The following is a 19213-nucleotide window of genomic DNA, read 5'->3' as shown; positions in this document are numbered from 1 at the left end:
TCCTTATTTTCCCACTTAACAAAGAATTTGCATCTCCGTTTCTTACCTCTTTTCCCTGTTGATCTCAATTATATATGTCTTGTGAAGTTACAAGCACTTGCCTTTGGAAAGGAGGCACAGTCTACAAAAAAAAGTAAATGAGAGTAGTAAAGTAACTTGAGAACAAGTCAATAAGTCAGGATCAAAAGGGTGATAAAGCTGTGTTGAGTCTGATGACAATTATTTTGTTTGGGGTTTTCAGTTGTGTGGACACAATTTGTGTATTCCTTTCAGGTGGACAAGTTTTATCAAATGAATTGGTGAAATCATTAGAAGAGAACTGCCAGTTCCAGCCCTGGAGCCAGAAACACTTTTCAAACCTTTTTTTTCTTTTTTAATGAAATGTAAAACCTTAGCAATGCACAGAGCCAATTTGGTACTAAGATTCCCATGCAAAAGGTATTGAAAGCTATGCTTGCTGCTAGGAAGGTGGATACATTTCTCTTCAATTTATGTATCTACTTAGTTGTGCAGTTGGCCAGCTGAATTCCTTCAGCGCGCTGAAATGCTGCTGTGTAGTACGTAAAAAATAGTCCAGTATTCTGTTAAATACAGAAATTCCATTGGTGAGCTAGAAATGAGTAAAAGTAGGAGTCTGTCTTTACACAGAGGCATAGCACTATATTAACACTACAAAGAACTGCTGTTTGCAGTGCATAAAATATCCACTTAAAAAAGCATTAGCTCCTTCATAAGTCTTTAGATGTGGACCAAAACAGACAAGAGTGTTCAGAACAAAATATTCTGGATTAATCTGTATTTCATCATGTTAATGGCAAGGTTCTCTTTGAAAGTAGAGGAGCAGAGTCACTGTCAACTACCACAATTAACAGATCATAGCAAACCAGCCTCACTTCACTAAGAGAGATCAGCAGATTCCCTGAGCTTGCACCCTCCACACATAACAAATCCAGGCCTACTGCCTCCTGTGTGGATTTCTTGTTAGATGGAAAAAAGCAGGGAGAATGTACTTAACACTAAGAGCAAAAGGTATTGAAAAACAAGTATGAGAGTATTTCATGATGTACTGAAGACAGTGGAAAATTTCCCCTTGACCCAAAGTTAGATTTTTGCAGAATTGTTTTTCTGATTTTTTTTTTTTCCCTAGTTTTTCTTTTTGCCATGTTAGTATTCTGCAAAATCCACCACACGTGCAAGGACTGTTAGGAGTTGTCAAATGTAGGAGCCGACAGAGGTGAGGCTGCTACAGCTCCATGTTTCCAGGTCCAGGCAAGAGTGAGGCTGAGCACATATCCCAAGAAGCACACAGGCAAACACATGTATACAACATGCACACACATTTTTTACGTACGCACAGAGAAACACTCAGTACTCTGGCAAACAAACAGCACCCACAATCTCATCCTGATGTCCCCTCTGGCTGATCAGGATGAAGGTCTTTAGTGGTTTTAGGCACTCACTCTGTCCAGTAACTGGTCCTGCATCCCTGCTAACCTAGACTCACGGGTCCTATGATCTGTGGTCCGATTCCAGTTGCTGGCACTTATACCTCCATACACACACATCCACGCAGAACAGAGAGTCTGTCACCCAGTAGAAGTAGTTAGAAATGGAGTTTAATAAGAAGAAAGGACGGACTGCAGTGATCAAACATAGGGCAAGGTCAGACAAAAGTATGAACCAGCAGCTGTTTAACATGCAGTCAGCCCCCTTTATGCCTTTATCCATCCATTTTCCCATGCTTGTTCCTCACCAAACCACCTTAATCCCTCTCTTCCCTCACCTTTGGTTCATCCCCTAAAAATCCCATGATAAGTAAGTCTTGTAGAATCCCAAAATGTTCCTCCCTAGCATAGCATAAGGAGTCCCACAGAGTCTTTATGGCAGTGACCCACCTCAGTCTGTAAGGTGAGCTGGAGAGCTGCTCCTACTGATTCATCCTGAAAGGCATCATCCCAAGACAGTGGGATCTCAGTCCTGTGACAGCCCCAGGACTAGCCAGGTCAGGGTGCTCTGTTTCTCTGATTAGGTTATTGGGGTTCCCACGTGTGTCATCTTTTTCCTGTGCACCTGCTTGCCCAATGTACTGTTGAACTGTCTTTAGAAGGAGAGCTATTCAACACAGAGGCCAACAGGTAAAGGCAGATGTTAGGTGGCAAGGTGACTTTAAAACAAAGCAGTCAGTTGAAAAGAAACATGAGGGAAACCCTGCTCTCCAGTGGAAATTTAGGGCTGTAGTGTGATATAGTCACACAGCTCTACATTAATTACTCAAAGGAGACACACCTAAGTCTCATGCTAGGGATCTTACCACTAATGACATCTCAATAACAGCAATTTCAGTAATAAGGGGAAGGGAGTTAAAAAAAACCAATTGTCAGCACTGTCAAACACTTTTTTTAATTTGGTAGGTGTGGAAGTGGAATGTCGACCAGTGAGTACCAGACTGCAGTATACGAATATCAATGGATGTGTGGCTGAAAAGGAAGTGCCTATTTCTCATTGTGAGGTAAATAACAAAAGCAATCCCCCCCCCCCCCCGACCTGCCCTTGCCCTCTTTCTCTCTTCCGTAAGGGAAACCTTCGCCTCCACTATGGCTTCACTTCAGTAAGTGGTGCATCAGTTTCTCTCCTTCTCATTAATTCACTCAAACAGTGAAATCTCATTGGCGCTTATTTCCTAAAGTAATTTGGTGATCCTGAATTTTCCCTATTCAAGCAGCATGCAAAAAGGCACGTACACTAAGGCATAAAGGCTTTGTTTATACCCCTCTCCTTTGCTTCCATCAGAAGCCTATCCCTCTTCAGGCTCTGAAGTTGATTTATGAAAGTGGAAATAGTTATTTAGATGCATGATACTTTATCAGACATTTAAACTTGAGCGCTGTGATTGGACTCTGTGTTCTATAAGCTCTATGACTTCTCCATTAGTCTGCGCACTAAGCTGTTGTGTTCTGCACGTCTTGTGCATTTCTTCCATAATCAGATTAAAAGTTTAATTTCTTGCCCATCACTGCTTACGCCTTATAGAGCAACTTCCATTTGAAACAGGAGCATGGCTTCTCTTCTGGACATTCCCATCTCTCTGAGACTGGGAACTGAAGATGACATTCTCTTCCCAGACTGGGTTGTAGCAGGACAATTGCTCAATCTGAGATAACCGTGATTCATACAAGGATCGTATACAACCCTTGTACAAAATCCAGATTATGGCATGCAAGGATGTCAAGTCAAGAAGGTGGCTTTCACCCAGCCCCTTGAGTATTCCCTTTAGTTAAGGCAGTAGGCAAAATGAGTGTCTATCTTTCCCATGGTTACTGGGAAAAGCATGAGAACAGGGGGAGAAGTATTCAGAGCATACATGCCCAGGCTTTTCACATAGCTACCTGGCAAAGGGCCTTCGTTTGCTGCACAAGTCTTAATAAGAGTAGAAGCTTTAACAACACCAAAACCACTTACCTTTCATTAAAAAAAAAAAAAAAAAAAAAAGTCTTGACCTCTTGTCCTGTCCGCAAAGTCAGCGGTAATCAGGTCTTTAGCCATGAAGTTATATGTGTTGAAGTTTCCCCTGCAAAAGTACAGATTTTATTTTGTGAATCTTGCCATATATTGAGTAAACTAAATACTCCTGCTATAGCTGGTATTGAGTACAGTTTTTTCTAAAGTCCTCTCTGATAATGCTATGAAATTTTTTTGCATTAATTTCAGAAATGAGAGCACAGAGCCACAAAAAAACCCTGGACTCTGACAGAGTTTGATGGGGGGCCATTTGTTTTTACATCATGAAAGCATATAGCTACAGGCATTGACAGGTCGGTCTGAATTAGTAAAGTGGACAGACAAGTAGAACAAGGAAAAATAGCAACCAGCAGGACAACAATGGATGTGTAGCTTGCAAAATTTGGGCTAAAACACTTTCTGAATGCATGATCTCATACCACTGAGACGATAACCATATGTGCTTAGAAGCCAACACAATAGCCCTGGCCATCACCTATGATATTTTAAATTATAGGCTTTATTTGGGTGACTGGTTCCTTCACCTCTCCTTTGCTATGCTTATGCTCATGAGACATTACTCTTTGACCAGCACCCCACACTGGAATCGGGTACCCGAGTCTGTGGTTTACAGCAGAGCACTGAACTCCAGGCGAAGTCATCCATGGATGTTTTGAAAGGAAGAACCTGGATTCTGATTGCACTGAGGTCTGGCACTGTTCAAACTTGGTGTCTCTTCTTTCCATTTAGGGCAAGTGCAGAAGCAACACCAGATACTCTGCTCAGACAGGGCAATGGGAAGACCTGTGCAGCTGCTGTACAGCCACTCAAACCACCATAGTCACGATCCCCCTCCGGTGTGCCAATGGGACGGTGGTGCAGCATTACATCCCTTCTGCCTCTCAGTGTGAATGCTATTCTCGGAAATGTACAGACTGAATATTTCCCAGAAGCCCTGTTGTTTAATCTCAAGTTTTATGATGAAGGAACTTTACAGTGCAAGCCTCATTTTCTCTCTGTAGACCGTTTTACCCGGTAGAATCCTGACTAACAAATTCTATCAACATAGCAAACAATAAAACTTACTAGCACAACGGAGCATTTTCTGATTATTCTTGGGACGGTTTATAGAAGAGATATTGCAGATTGTATTGTTTCCTTTCAACTTCAACATGGAAAGTAACCCACATTATTAAAAAAACAACAAAAAAAGGCAAACCACAACACAGTAACAGAAACAGTTGCTTCTACTTAAAGAACATATCCCAAAGCATTTACCATTGTCTTCAGAGACATTACACTTGCATGCCCCACTTCAGACCTTAGTGACACACTGCAGACTTTTAGGTTTTTGGTCTTTTTTTCCCCTCCAGCCAGGGAGTACAGTAATTATGGCATAAGACTTCATAGTAAGAGGGTGATGTTCTTGGTACACAAACAATACTGGTTATGACTCAGGCAACCAAATATCTTTCTGCAATGCATATACATATTCCTCCTGAAGCTGAATGCAAAGAAACTGTGTGCTGAGGATAGGCTGTGTAACTTCTGCAAGTCCTCAGTACTTGTAAAGGGGCTGAGGGACAGCTCTTACCTATTTACTTCAGCACTTCCACAGACCAACTTGAAGACAAAGCTGATCAGTAATCTCCCTTATTTACAGATACCAGAACTTCATCTGTTGCATTAGCTGCAAAAGTTAGATTTCTTTCAAATGCAGAACTGTCAGTGTCAGGTTTAATTTAGTTACTGCTGCTATGCATACATTTAGCAGGATTTAAATTCCACTTGGTCTGGTCAGGCCATGGAAGACAAAAGATTCTTCCAGAGGATTGTTGATCCTGGTGGAATCTAGTGCCAGTCAGGCAGTTTCACTGGGAAGTACTAATTTCTCAAAAATATGAGAGAGGGAAAACTGTTCATTCCATTTGCATTTTTGAAAGACAAGAACTATTTAAACTTCTCATTGAATTAACTTTTTTTTTTATAATATATATAAATCAGATATAGGAAGTGTAGTTAAAAAAACAAAAAAAAAAAAAAAAACAAAACCCCCAAACTTTCCATATGTTTGTGACAGAATCACTAAGGCTTAGGAATAGGTTATGGGTGAAAAAGGAAAAAGGAAAGCTCTAGCAGATATGTTCTTGAACTAGTGAAAAGCATATATAGAAGTCCTGAAGGGTAAGAGTGCTCCTGAGAAGCCTAGCAGAAAAGGTCAGGAAATCAGGTTATCCTTGTGCAGTTTTTGGTTTTGTGCTGGTTGTGGCTGGGATAGAGTTAATTTTCTTCATAGGGGCTAGTATGGGGCTATGTTTTGGATGTGTGCTGAAAACAGTGTTGATAACCCAGGGATGTTTTCGTTACTGCTGAGCAGGGCTTACCCAGAGCCAAGGGCTTTTCTGCTTCTCCCCCAACCAGCGAGTGGTCTGGGGGGGCACAAGGAGTTGGGAGGGGACACAGCCGGGACAGCTGACCCCAACTGACCCAAGGGATATTCCACACCATAGGATGTCACGCTCAGTATATAAAGCTGGGGGAAGAAGAAGGAAGGGGGGATGTTTGGAGTGATGGCGTTTGTCTTCCCAAGTCACCGTTAGGCGTGATGGAGCCCTGCTGTCCTGGAGATGGTTGAACACCTGCCTGCCCAGGGGAAGTGGGGAATGATTCCTGGTTTTGCTTTGCTTGTCTGTGGGCTTTTGCTTTACCTATTCAACTGTCTTTACCCCAGCCCATGAGTTTTCTCACTTTTACCCTTCTGATTCTCTCCCCCATCCCAATGTGGGGGAGTGAGAGCGGCTGCGTGGTGCTTAGTTGCCGGCTGGGGTTAAACCATGACAGGATGGCATCTGTAGAAATGGAAGGCATTTCAGAGGACATTGTCACCATTGCCCCTGGATCACAGGGAGGAAAGTTTAGAGCTGAAGAGCTATTACTCCTCACAGGAATGCCAATGTCACATGACTAAACGGGTCAAAACACCTCCCCATCTGCATGAATGGCTCCCTTTGGGAGCAGACAAAAACTCCCTCTGTGCTTTCAACTAAAAAGGCAAATTGTATTCCTTTTTGAGAGAAATCAGGCAGATCCCTGCTTCTTCTCTTTTGCCATTCATCTGTGGATTCAACACATATTGAATTGTAGGCCCTTTTTTCCCTTATTATTCATTCAAAACATCCTCTATTGCTGGACAGTGCTAGGAGAAGTGCAGGCCGCCTATGCATCACTGTTTCTTCTGCTATGGGACCACACTAACCCCAGGGAGAGAAACCAAGTTTTAATTGGCACCAGCCCCACTTACTGCAGTAGATCTCTGTCACCAGTTTTCCTCCATCCTCGCGCTAGTTCCTTGATGTAGCTATGGCTCCAGATATTAAGCTCCATGACAGATGGATTTGGGTCATCCAGGTAATCAACTGCACAGCAGCTCATCTGAAGCGACAAATAAGCAACTAGTGGGACAGCAGCCTGCAACATCAGAGAAGACCAGAAAAAAGGAGTGGATCAGGGGTAAAAGGCAATGTTTTGCTCTTCCCCTTACTGTCGCTGGACCGCCCCTTTGTTTCCATCGCTGCTCTCACCCAGACTGACCTTTTTTAGCTCATGAAAGCTGACAGGATTGCAGCCTAAGGCTTCATGGCTGCAGACAGGTCTTCTAATCAGATAATTGTATGAGTCGGGCACCAGCTTATCGGCATGGGGAGGACATAAAGGAGCATCCACAGGGGCAGAAATGGAGCCAGAGTTTTCTGGAACTTCTGCAAGGCAGACATGCACAGCTAGTATTTTCCACCAGCAGCAAAGTGGATGGACAGATCTGTCCAACAAACAGGCAAGTATTCCTTCTTTTGTCACTTCTACCTCAATTAACAAGAAAAATCTTGTGGATCTAAGTGTCTCAGGAGAGAAACAGACTAAAATAAAGATACTAGTTTTCAGACTAGTGCATTTACTATTTTTTCCTAAGGAGTTCTAGATTATTTATTGGAAAACTGCTTGGTTATAGGATCAAACTCGTAGCAGAGGTAGCTCAGTGTAACTGGATAAACAGAAATGTATTAAGACCAGTATAAACCGGTTCAAGAATATGTCCTATACTATGTGGCTTTTCTTCACCTTCCTTGGTTGCAATTTTGCTTTCAGGCATCCATGTCAGTGTATGGACTAAAGTGGGTGCGTAATACATCCCATGAGAACATATTGTTTTTTCTTACAGAATAGAGTTCTGTGGACTTCTGTATGGTCTATATGTTATTATTCAGGCCTGGCTAGTACCTATATACTCCAAGCAAGACAAGGCCCTGTTGCACTCAAGGCCAGAACGAGCTGCTTCGTTGCAAATCCCGTCATAGAAACAGGCAAGCGGGAAAGAGCAAGAGGAGTGGAATATTATAACATCTCCCTTAACAGACTGAGAAGGTACATAAATTCCTGGCCTTGACCTGCTGGCATGAGAACCAAACTTTTTCAGGCAGCCTGCCCCAAAAGAGCTGTCTTTTGTCTAAGGCTTTAGTGGTGCCAGTAAGGCAATGGGCTCGGACTTCCTCCACGCAGGATTCGATTGCCTTTCACGCAGCCCAGTTTCATTTAGTGCCACTCTGCTGTTTTCAGAAGCATTCTTTCCTGGCAGAAGTGAAGAACTTAATCAAGCCTATAACCAAGTACCTGCTTAGTAGAGAGCTGTGTACTCTGAGAGTAGTAGTGTTGCCGTCAGACAGCTCCACTGACATTCACCAGCAGAATCCAGGCTTTGAGGGACATTGTTTTTCAACTTCTACATATTGCTTGTGAACATTGATGGTTTTGAGCTGTCTTAGTCTTTGCCTTTCCACCAATGATTCAGAACGCGTCCCACCACTTCAGAAGACTGGCTGGATTGTTGAGCGTGCTATGGGATAGATTTACAGGAAAGTTAAATGGATTTGGGGAGGACTCTTATATAACTTCTTAATTATTAAAAGCATCTAATCTCTCTGCTAACTTTTACAGACTTGCAAGCACCACTCCTCTACGGCAGGTGAAACACAATCTGGTATATTGGTATTATTTGTCGCAGCTTTGTATTCTCAACTAACACCATATCTAGGTACCTCAGGAAACACAGTGATGCCAAGATATGATTTTCTCCATTGGAAAGTGTTCTTAAAAATAGACTACAGACCAGTTCCAGTTTAACCAGCTGGATATTGCTTCCTATCATATTGCCTCCTCTGTATATTATTTATTACCTGAGCTAACTGTATTACCTGTAATGGACCCATCCTTATAGCTTATAGGAGCTAGTAATTTGAACCCGTGCAGGCAGAGCTTTATGTCCACAGGGATCCCAGCAGGACCTGGCTCTACATTCCTATACTATTCCAAAATTAGTGGGTATGCCTTTCTGTTTTAACATTTAGTTGGTGCAGTATGTAATGTGGATATAAAATAGCATAATTTTCAGCAAGTTTTCATTCCCCACTCCCAGATATAAGTGTATACAAAGCAGTAGGTTTGCTCTCTATTCAGGGAGCAGATTAATTGGTTATGAAACATCGAGGCAAAAAGAAGTTCAACAGTTGCCTCCCTTGGAGTATTCTCTGATCCCACTTTGTAAGCAAAAAGTTGCCAGGAGCTCCATGTGATTGCACTATTGCCCTGTACCAAGTAAGCATAAACTACATTGAGATCTGTAACTGTGGACGTTTCAGCAAAGTGATCAAGCAAAGAGCAATTCATTTGTTCAAATGGATGGGGTGGTTATGCAATCAAAAAAAATTACAGGCACACTACCTCAAAACTTGTATACATAGGCTAGTGTGCAAACCAAAGCCTGTATGAAGTAGCATCCCCTCTGCTACAGAGCTTAGACACAGCAACTGAGAACAACTTTTTTTTTTTTTAAATTTCTGTGATCTAATAGTTTTTAGATTAGTCAGTCCAGAAGCTATGGCATTCAGGTTGTTCCCTGCTTTGTAACTGAAGGCAGTTTCTAAATGAAGTTCTGAGATTAACAAAAGATACTATCACGGTAAGAAGAACAATTATTTGATACCTGTTGATACATTACTTAGAAGTTAGGAAATGCCATTCCAAAGGAGGGACTAAGACGAGTAGGGTGATTCAACTTTTCCTATCTGAAGATATTATTCTATGTGAATACTAAAGCAAGTGTTTAAAAAAGTATTCTGTAACATTTAATGTACTTGTCTTCCCTGTATGCACAAAGAAAGGTCCTAATCATTACTTTTCCCCTTTTATCAGGAGTAAATTGTAGTGCAGAAAAGTTTGACTGACCTGTATAAAGCTGTTCAAGATGGAGTCAGGGGTCCTGACCCCTCTTCCTTTTAAGTAAAATCAGGCATATAACATGAGTATAGTTTACACACAAAATTCCTTGTGTGGCACTTCAGTTGAGCCGAAGTAAACAGATGAACACAGTCATCTAATTTAATCTCATTCTTTTTGGTCTGCCTATAGCTGTTTCATTAAAAGGGCAACTACCTAGTGACAATTTGTCCAGAGTCGAAAGCAGCATGTGTGTTTCTTAGCCTTGCTGGGAAAGTTTTACAGCACCCAGCCCAAGTTTTGGGACACAACAGCCACACTGCTCCCTGTATAAACTCAGTATCTATGATAGCTTTGCCACAGTGCATCAGTACATCTCTCAGTGATACAGACAACTTCTGTTCTTGCCGGTCATGGCACAGTGTGCAGTCTTAATTCACAAGCTAGTAGAAGCACTGGACTTTATTCAGTCATTGAATAAATCTATTTCCTCCTCTCACACTAGAGAATCTGTTGTAGTGTCATAAATAGGCCAAAAGAAGAAAAAGATTTGAACTCCAAATAATTACACTTCCCTCCAATTATCATTAGCAAACAAAAGACCTTTCTTGGATGGTATTAGTCATCGACAACTTTTCTTCCCAATACACTGCTTAAATTGTAAGGTTGAAGGCTAAGCAGGAGCCATCACCTGTTCTGATTAGACAGTTGATTACAAGATAATCCTCTGAATATTTCATGCAGAAATGACAGTGCTGCATCCAGGCAGTAAGGTAACTTGAGTAGTTGAGATAGAGCCTTATAAAAAGGTTTCTGCACTTACCTCCTACCTGGAAGCACTAGAAAGTTTTGCAGATATAAAGACACTCTTCCCCACAGAAACCACCTCCAAGATAGTCTAATCCTTGAATAACATTTTTTTTTGGACAGGGCGGGCTCTGTTGTAGAGCCCTGGTTTTGCACTAGCTTTTTTTCTTCCTCTCCCCCACTCCCTGTCCACTGCCTTCTGGGGAGTTAGGACAAAATATGTCTGTTGTTACATTGCTTGTTGAGGCATTGTGGAGCATGAAGACAAGATGCTGAAGTTCCAGCAGAGAATTGCCATGGCCTCTCAGGTCATGGGAGTTTTGCCTTTTTCCCTCTCTTTCCTCCGTGATGGTTAATCACCAAAACAGAAGGTCTTGCTAATTAGCTTCAGTTTGTGGTTTGCTTAAACCAGGATCAAGCCAGGATGGAAATAGCTGCTAGTGCTGTTCACTACTTAAGCCAGTACAGAAGCAGATTGTGCACACGATCAGCGTAGCCACATCCTATTAACACTGATGCAACTTCCAGCCAAACCTCCAGGCAACATGGAAACACACACACCCGGTAAGTTTATTCTCTGCTTCATTCTTAATTGCTGCCTATGAAGTTGAATAGGTGGAAAGGGGATGGGGAACAGAGAAAGGAATACTTTGAAAGGAATTCCGTGTCTTCTTTCAGGATAGTTTAAAAAAAAACCAAAACAACAAAAACAAATAAAAGAAAAATCTGTGGCCCAGGTTATATACAGACAGCTCAGAGATAAAACACGCAGAGTTCACTTCTGAGGCCTCAGGAGTGCAGCTGTGGGTCAGTGTCGTGATCCATGTGGAAAAGACAATCACTAAGCAAATGCCTTGTGCTGGACTTCTGCTGTTTCCATCTGTATTTGCCTTATTGCAATGCAACTGGGGGGAGCGAGCAATATCCTTTTTCAGAAGACAATGTGCAGCAGTGAGCTTTCAGTTCCCATACGCAAGGAACAAATCTGCTCAGTCCATAAAACCTTTGTGTTTGAGTTCCCAGTGTACAAGTTTAGAGTAACGTTCAGTGCTGATATTGTGGCAGTATTACTTTACTGCTACAGTCAAAAGCTCTGTGGTTGTTTCCACATTATCTCATTGTTTCTGGGGCCGTAGCTCTGCTGTGAGCCCAAACTATCATGCAGCTTACCCAGTCTTGCTATTTTTGCACTCTCCCATCCAGTCCCCTTCCTAAACTTATTTGTATAGCAGACCACAGTGTGCAAAGAGCCGTTAGATTTAATGTCCGCTGGTTGCCTTTGTTGAGTTATTCCAGTGTCCTTTTTCTATCTCGGGTCCTTCGCTGTTGGAGTTAGTCCTGATATATACTTTATGTCAGAAAAATCAGGTACTTTCTGTAATTTTTACATGTAGAGTAGAATTAAAAAAACCAGGAGGGGAGTCTGTAAAGTTATACACACGGTTGTATTATGTAGATATAGCTTTATTAAGCCTTCAGGTAATGCAAACTTTCATAAGGCAGCCCAGGTTTTTCTTTTATGCCATATGGTTCCCACGTCTATCTCCACAGCTCTACTCTGTTTCCTTCATTCTTGACCATTCAGGCTCGTAGTCTTCCACCTTTTTAAGAGACTCTCTGGTTCCAGCCGTGTGCCAGAGGTGAGTGAGCATCTCGTTTAACTCAGGTGCATTCTTCCTGCCCCTAAGGCTGGAGGTGAGGGCTCCTGTGTACAAGGGGCTACCAGAGGAGCACAACCACAGGTTTTTACATTTGTGTCTGTGACCATAGCTATCGAGGCCAGTCAAAGGCAGCAAGGGGCCGTGCTCCCCCTGGCCTGGTCCTGTCTGTTTGAGGGGCTGAACGCTGTTCCTGGCAGCAGTTCAGGGACAGATTGTCAGGGCCCAGGGTGCATCCCCCTTCTAGGCATTTAGTTGGCCATGTTAAAGAATTTAGAAGGCCATCTCCTTCACCGACCAGAGCTGCTATGAAAAAAGCTGGAAGTGAGGGCCTGCCCTCCTTTCCCTTGGGAACTGCTTTTAAGCTGAGGCTTTACCGCTCGCCCCTGCCTGTGCTACATCACAGCTGAGCAGCAGCTACGTCTGCACCCAGTCTCAGACTTTTGCTGGTCTGGCCCAGACCCAAACCCAGCGGCTGGGCTTCCCGGCTTGACCTCGGACCTGCCTTATCACTGCTGCCTTGCTGGGGGATCGCTGAGCTGTGTCCGACCCCGATCGCTGTCTCCAGCCCCGATCCTCACCTGGACTTGCTGCTCTGCTCTATCATGCTCTGCTCCAGGCTCACCTTTCCCCATGGAGCAGACGGCCGTAGGCCTCCTTTTCCCTAAAATGACTGTACGAGGATTGTTATTATCCTTTGTGCCAGTAGCTCTTACTTTAAAGAATCAGTGAATACACATTCACACAAAGGGCCAGACAAGTTGCTCTGTTTACTGCGTATTAACGGCTTCCTAAATCATTATAGTCTCAAAGTGCACGGTGATATGGGAAGAAGCTCACCTTGTGCCAGAATTACTTCTTCTGCACAGCTCCACCAAACTCAACACAGCTACAGCAGAGTGTGATTTCCTCCACTGTGTCTTCAACACTACCATTAGTGCCTTTTAAGAATCACAGGAATTAAAGACAGACAAGGCTTTGTGGATTGTCTCTAATGCAGCATGGTAGAAATTAAAGCAAATTTCAGATTAGAGGGTATGAGGTTTATCATGGAGAAGAAGATCTTAAAGGATGCTTCTGGGAAGTAGAAGTATAGGTGTGGCTTGGAAGAAGTAACAAGAGTTAAGACAAGATCAGAGATGGAACAGTATTGCTAAGGCTTAAGGTGGGCAGCACAGCCCCGCACAATTCCCTGTCTACTTTCCATCTTCGTCACACTGTCCCAGCCATATGCCCTGGGCTAGCAGACCTCCTGGGGAATGAAAAGGGGGATGCAACCAAAGGGAGGAAGAAGCGGAGCTAGAAGCAGAAAACATCATTTTTTCAGGTTTGCCACTTCCTACCTGTTACCCCACAGCTGAGTTTCCACCAAGAGACCAGAGATCCAAATTTGCAGCCTGCGGTTTGAGTGCTCATACAGCACCTCTCAGACTGCAGATGAAGGGCAAAACCACCTATGGGAAGTCCTGGCTAATGCCTTTGACAGTCTGGGTGCATCTGCCTGTCTGGACCCTGTTCCAGCGTTCACTTGGAACTGCCACATCCTGACTGTCCGGGACCAGGAGAATCTCTTGGGTAGGAGTCAGTATCTCAGTTGTGTCCCTTTACATCTGGCCGTGCATAACACTGTTTCCCCTTTCCTTCCCAGCCTCCCTAATATGATCAGAGAAGAAATACTCTTTATAGAGAGAACTGCCTAATGCTGAGTTTAGTTCTGGGACTGATTTTAGTAGAAGCATTGAAGTAGTAGGGGACTAAACATCTAAATAGTTCTTAAACCATCCTGAAGGAAGAAATATCACATTTCTGAAATTTAACGGTCAGACTTTATCTTTCTTTTATTCAAATAAGGAGTTTGAGAACACTGCACTAATCTAAATTATCTTTAATGAAACATACTGGACCTTTTCCTTCAAGTAATATTGAATAAAGAATGGATTTCCTATGTAAAAATTTATTCCTAGACATTTCCTCTGGTGGCCTGTTTCCTTTAAGCTTGACAAAGGCTTATTTAATTAACATACATTTCCTTGTGTCTGAAACTCTTTAATTGAAATATTAAATAATAAGCCATATTTTGAGGAGACAAGAGGTGGCAGCTTAAAAAAGAAAACGGCAGTGCGATGAAAATACTTGCATACTTATACAGGCATGACTGGCTGTATTGAAATCGGAAAATCTAGATATGCGTGTTCAGAACTGACAAGTCATTAGCTTCATGGGGAACCTAAAGAACATGTGTATAACCATGGTACATCTTTTTATTTATATATATCTCCTTTAAAGAAGCTATGTTTAAGTCAAGCTATATAGAAACATTAAATTCTAGTAGTTCTTTTTCACACCTACTTGGGGGGTGGAAGGAATAACAAGTTTGCCAAACAATGCTCCTAAATTGCAGATGTTTTGAACAGCCTTGCGGAGGAGTCTGTGTGAGTATAGGTATACTTCTGACTGTGGTGTCTTTCAGAAATGCAGCTCGTTTCTGATACTTAACTGGAAACAGAGGAAGATAAATGAAAGCAGGCCAGCGTGTGTGCCCTGGGTGGCCAAACCATTTACAGTGTATTCTGCAAGTAGTTGTGCCTTTGATAATCTGACCATCTGGACCACTCAGATTGGATAATTGGCTGTTACTCAGGATTTAATACGGAGCTCCTAATTAGGTAGACTCCCTTAATGCATATTTCACAAGCAGTATGGTCCTTTAATACACCCTCTCAGTCCTTCCACTTTTGGCAGTATGTGCAACTTCTTCATCATTGCACTTTAGACAAGGAATTGGAAACTCAAATGGTGAGGTCAATTGGTGCACACACAGCCAACCCTTAAGTTTACAAAAAAAGCAAAGCAAAGGAGCACGGAGAGACTGAGCAGACAAGTAGATGATTACTGGCTGTGAATTGGCGCTGGAACTAGAGCTGGTCACTGATCTCTGTGCTGGAGGTACCTTGTCCTTGGAAGCCATTTACAACTTAAAGGAGTTTGACTGGAGGGATGGCTCCCAGGCTATTTTTCTAGAATAAGTGTAGTTCTTGAACATTTGCTTTCCAGGTTGAATTCAAGATTCTCTCTGTTGCTGTTCTCTGGGGATATATATACGTACCAAAGCTATGCATGTGTGCATGTATAAAAATTTATATATATATGCACATACATATACATACAGCTTGTTTCTATCAATACTAATTCCTCTAGAATATTTACAGAATGAGAACATGTAAGGCCAGATGTCGTAAAGGCTTACAGGGTAGAATGAGGTCAGGCAGCATCTGAAGCAGAAGCCCCTGAGGCGCTGCAGTACCACAGGCAAGCACTGTCAAATGTGGAACTCATTCAGAACAAAATGTTTTGGTTCAGTCGGTTTGATTTGGGAAGATGAAAAGCTTTTGGGAGAACAGGAGTCTTCCAAATTCAGACATGGAAATTGCATTCCCATCAAAAAACTTATTCTGACTGGAAGTCTCTGACTGCCTCACCTGCTTACCAGTGCTAACCTCAGGTTCGTGACACAGTTTCTGATGGTTGGGAAGCGTAATGGAAATGAAATCATTTTATTATAAATGAACTGCAGATTTTTTTCCTAGGCTCAGTTAAAAAGACTGGGAAGAAAAAAAGGTCTTTAACTGTGCAAAGGTCTTGTGAGATATCCCAGCCTTAGTCTGAAAACACTGGAGAAACACTGTGTGTAGCCTTTGGGAATGAAACCTTCACTTGTTAATTATTTTCCTTGGAGTTTCCCTTGTGGCATCATTATGTGCTTCATTAAAGTAAACTAAGTGCAAGTCTCCTTGAGAGATCAGAAAAGGAAGACTGGTGAGTCAATCTACTGTACTGTTCAAGCGCTGCAGGACCCTAATCTATTATTGATAGGAAACATAAGAATAATCATAACATTTAGGGGTAAGGTCTGCACATTTCCTTCTTTAGCATTTTACTGGCTCTTCTTTCGGCATGTACTTGTGGGTAAGTAGATTCAGCCTGTGTAGAGGGCATAGAAGATTAGCAGTAGGACACAATGTCTGCCTTAGACTCTTGAAAAAAAAAAAGGGATTCAATTAAATAAGGGGGAAATATGACTTGCAGATTTTAGCAATACACCCTCCCCAGAAAAAAAAAAAAAAAAGAAAGAAAAAGAGAGAGACAAAGTTTTCCTATCACTGTCTATAAGAATGGATCCTTTTAGATTTTCCTTTAATTATTTGAAGATGATGATCACTGCACAACTCTATAGGTTTTCTGCATACAGCCACCTCCTCCAATGCTCTGTCTTTTGAGATGCAATGCAAGGTATTTCTGCCACCAGTTGGCTTTTTCAGCAATGTGGGAGAAACACTCTTCAGACACTGTTGCTGCCTTCCCTCTTTCCCTGTTTCCATCACCATGAGGAAGTTGTGGTGGAAACTGCTCAAATTTTCCAGCGCTTTATTGTGGCAGAGGAAGATGAAATCACTTTCTCATAACACAGCGCAGCAAATCTCATAGGGCAGTTCCTCCCAGACGGGAAAGTAACTACACTGTGCTCTTGAAGCTTCTTGTTTCCTTAGACAAAAGGTGAAGGTGAGAGAACTGAAGCATTACCAGGATTGCCTAGTAAGAAGGCAAGAAGAGATACTATGGATGTAGTGTCTCCCTGGATATATGGGAGCTGATGAATGTTCCAGTTATTTCTTCTTCCTGGGGAAGAAAAAAATCCTGACTGGAGAGACACGGTGCTTTGTCTCTAGTGGTAGCAGGGCTAACTATGTGGGCAGATGGGTCTGCTACACCTCTGTCTTCTCTCTGGTAGAAACTACTAATGATTGAAGGACCAAGCCATAATTTTTCACCCCAATAAGCTTCTCAGAGTAACTGTGGGTAAAGATCGATCAGCCCCATTTCAGTTATGGTACCACTAGAGGGGGAAAGAGTATGAAACATTTACGTGTCAAAACAGTTTCTGTACCCTTTACCTTTTATCATCATTTTTTCACTGTGCTACTGCCTGTATGGGATTGACTTTCTGCATTTCCTACTCATGACCAAGCATTCTTCTCATATTCTGTTGTTGCTGTACCCTGCTCTATGGCAGAGATATAGTTTACCGGTGGTGGTGAACAGGGAGCGACATGTAGCTCCCCACCCTCTCCAGACCCTCTGTTATTCTGCATTGTGACTGTGTAATTTGTCAATACAAGAGATGGGGAACACATCTAAAACTAAAGGGTTCAAGACATTAGTCCCTCAAGCCAAAACACGTAGGCATAAACTTAGATGTGCTTTATGAGAATTTCCCACCATTACATGTCCAAAAGTTCTCAGTGGAGAATGACTGTTAGCCAAAAGTTTGTATCTGTACCTGATCCGTACCACTAGATTTGTTCACATCACACTAGAACTGAAACACAGTCCATTTCAGGCTTAATTGTAAGCCGTAAGCAAAGGTGCCTCAGTTCGTTTGCGGTCATTTGGCTTCCATCTGGCATGAATGCTGCACCCAGAGAGCCAGGGCGCAGACACTGAAGACGCGCAGCTTGCTCGCATCCTGGGGGCTGCTTAGCTAGCTCCAAAGCACAGACATGCCGGATCCCAACCTCGCGGCTGAAGTGCAGGAGTACAAATGCTGTTGACCAACCGGGGTGGTGCTGAGCTAAGCACAGTGTTGTATCATGGGTCCCCCTTCCCCAGCAGTTCACGCAGGTAAGTACCTGTTGTTCCTCTGCAGTTGTATGCACCCCTCTCTATTTACTGAAACACAGTATCTGAAGTTGAATAGTGCCTATTAACTGCAGTATTTCCCATTCCTTTAGGAAACTACCCGCTCAAAACCTGCTTTATATAACAATACTTATCTCTTATTCTCAGACTTTCCTCTAGCCTCCTCACACCCAACTCTGAATGGACAGAAGACAGCAAAATCAGCAAGGGACTCTTTTTCAGCCTACAACAGCAAATACCTGACAGTTCCTCAAAACCGGGCTTCCTTGCACAGCAGCAGGATCAATGGAGCTTTTGAAGCACCAAGCTGCACGGAGTCCTTCAGCAGTTCTGTAAGTAGGATTTTACGTTCATTGACTTACTTCTAATGCCTTTGAGATGAGGAAGAGGCTTGAAGCAGGGTGAGCAGAGCGTGGTGCGCTCTCTTCCTGTGCGTTAGGCAAATCCACACTGTATTGGGAAAAGTAACTACGCAAGTAGACTGATACTACGGCCTTAGGTAGTTCAGTAGGCTCTCTTAGTGTACAGCAAGAACTAATTACTACTGTAGTAGGCACACCAAACTTTCTTAATTATTTACTTTAGCCAAAATCCTTCAGAGCAGAAATAGGGGGGGTTGCTATTACCTGTAGTGTAGGAAAAGATTTGCAAGCTGATGACTAAATTGGCTATCCCTGTGCAAACCCTGGGCCAGCACGTTCCCAGGTGTTAGTGTGGGCTGGATTGGAAAGTGGAAGTGTAGCGTGGCTGCAGTCTTCAGAGCAGAGCTGTTGTTAGAGGAGACACCTCTTGGGCTATGTTTGTAGTAATATATTGGCTATGAGAGGACTAGAATAAAATCATCATGAAATGCTGATCCTACTTTCCCATTTTCTTATCGCTTGGTGTGCTGGCTACTTGTCTTGGAAATGTCAAGCAGCAATGAATGTGGGACTGAAGATGGTAATCTAAATCACTGATTCTGACTTTTACAATGGCTATGAGAGGGGAGAAAAGATCTTGATAGTCCTTTCAGTGACATTTTGGGAATTGCAACTTATTTGTATTCCTCCCTAATAAGGTCTTCTTGTGCCAGAATGTCACATGGTGAGGAAAGCAGTGCAAATTTAGGGCCAGAAAATGTCCTTACTGAAATCTGTCGGAATTTTTATTTGTTTTCTGTGCAATAGGCACCCATAATAATGGGGATGGCACTTAGCTGCCAAGAGTGAGGAAAAGACTCAACAGAGAGGGAGGGAGAGAGAAGCATTGTTGTATCTCCTCATCCTATTCTGTGTAACTCCAGC

At 42.6% G+C, this 19213-nt stretch overlaps 2 protein-coding genes across 5 annotated transcripts in view; both read left to right on the top strand.

Annotated features, from left to right (window-relative positions):
- The window catches only part of VWF (von Willebrand factor), a 145801-nt gene extending 141209 nt beyond the window's left edge, over positions 1-4592 (top strand). The window contains exons 51-52 of the mRNA XM_030040818.2: positions 2412-2509; positions 4249-4592. Coding sequence (XP_029896678.1) covers positions 2412-2509; positions 4249-4437 — 287 coding nt within the window. The 3' untranslated portion in view covers positions 4438-4592. The remainder of the gene's footprint in view (positions 1-2411; positions 2510-4248) is intronic.
- Positions 4593-7193: 2601 nt separating this feature from the next.
- Positions 7194-19213, top strand: part of ANO2 (anoctamin 2) — a 203910-nt gene continuing 191890 nt past the window's right edge. Inside the window, exons 1-2 of one of the 4 annotated variants that reach the window (XM_030040822.2) lie at positions 7194-7330; positions 18075-18259. In XM_030040822.2, coding sequence (XP_029896682.1) covers positions 7306-7330; positions 18075-18259 — 210 coding nt within the window. In that variant the 5' untranslated portion in view covers positions 7194-7305. Of the gene's footprint in view, positions 7331-10993; positions 11137-18074; positions 18260-19213 lie in introns of those variants that run through there. The other 3 variants (XM_030040823.2, XM_030040820.2, XM_030040819.2) reach the window with 3 other exon arrangements.

This window comes from Aquila chrysaetos, chromosome 17 (assembly GCF_900496995.4).
Source record: "Aquila chrysaetos chrysaetos chromosome 17, bAquChr1.4, whole genome shotgun sequence".
Classification (NCBI taxonomy): domain Eukaryota; kingdom Metazoa; phylum Chordata; class Aves; order Accipitriformes; family Accipitridae; genus Aquila; species Aquila chrysaetos.
The sequence above is the reverse complement of the archived record's forward strand: the minus strand, read 5'-3'. Positions and strand labels throughout refer to the sequence as shown.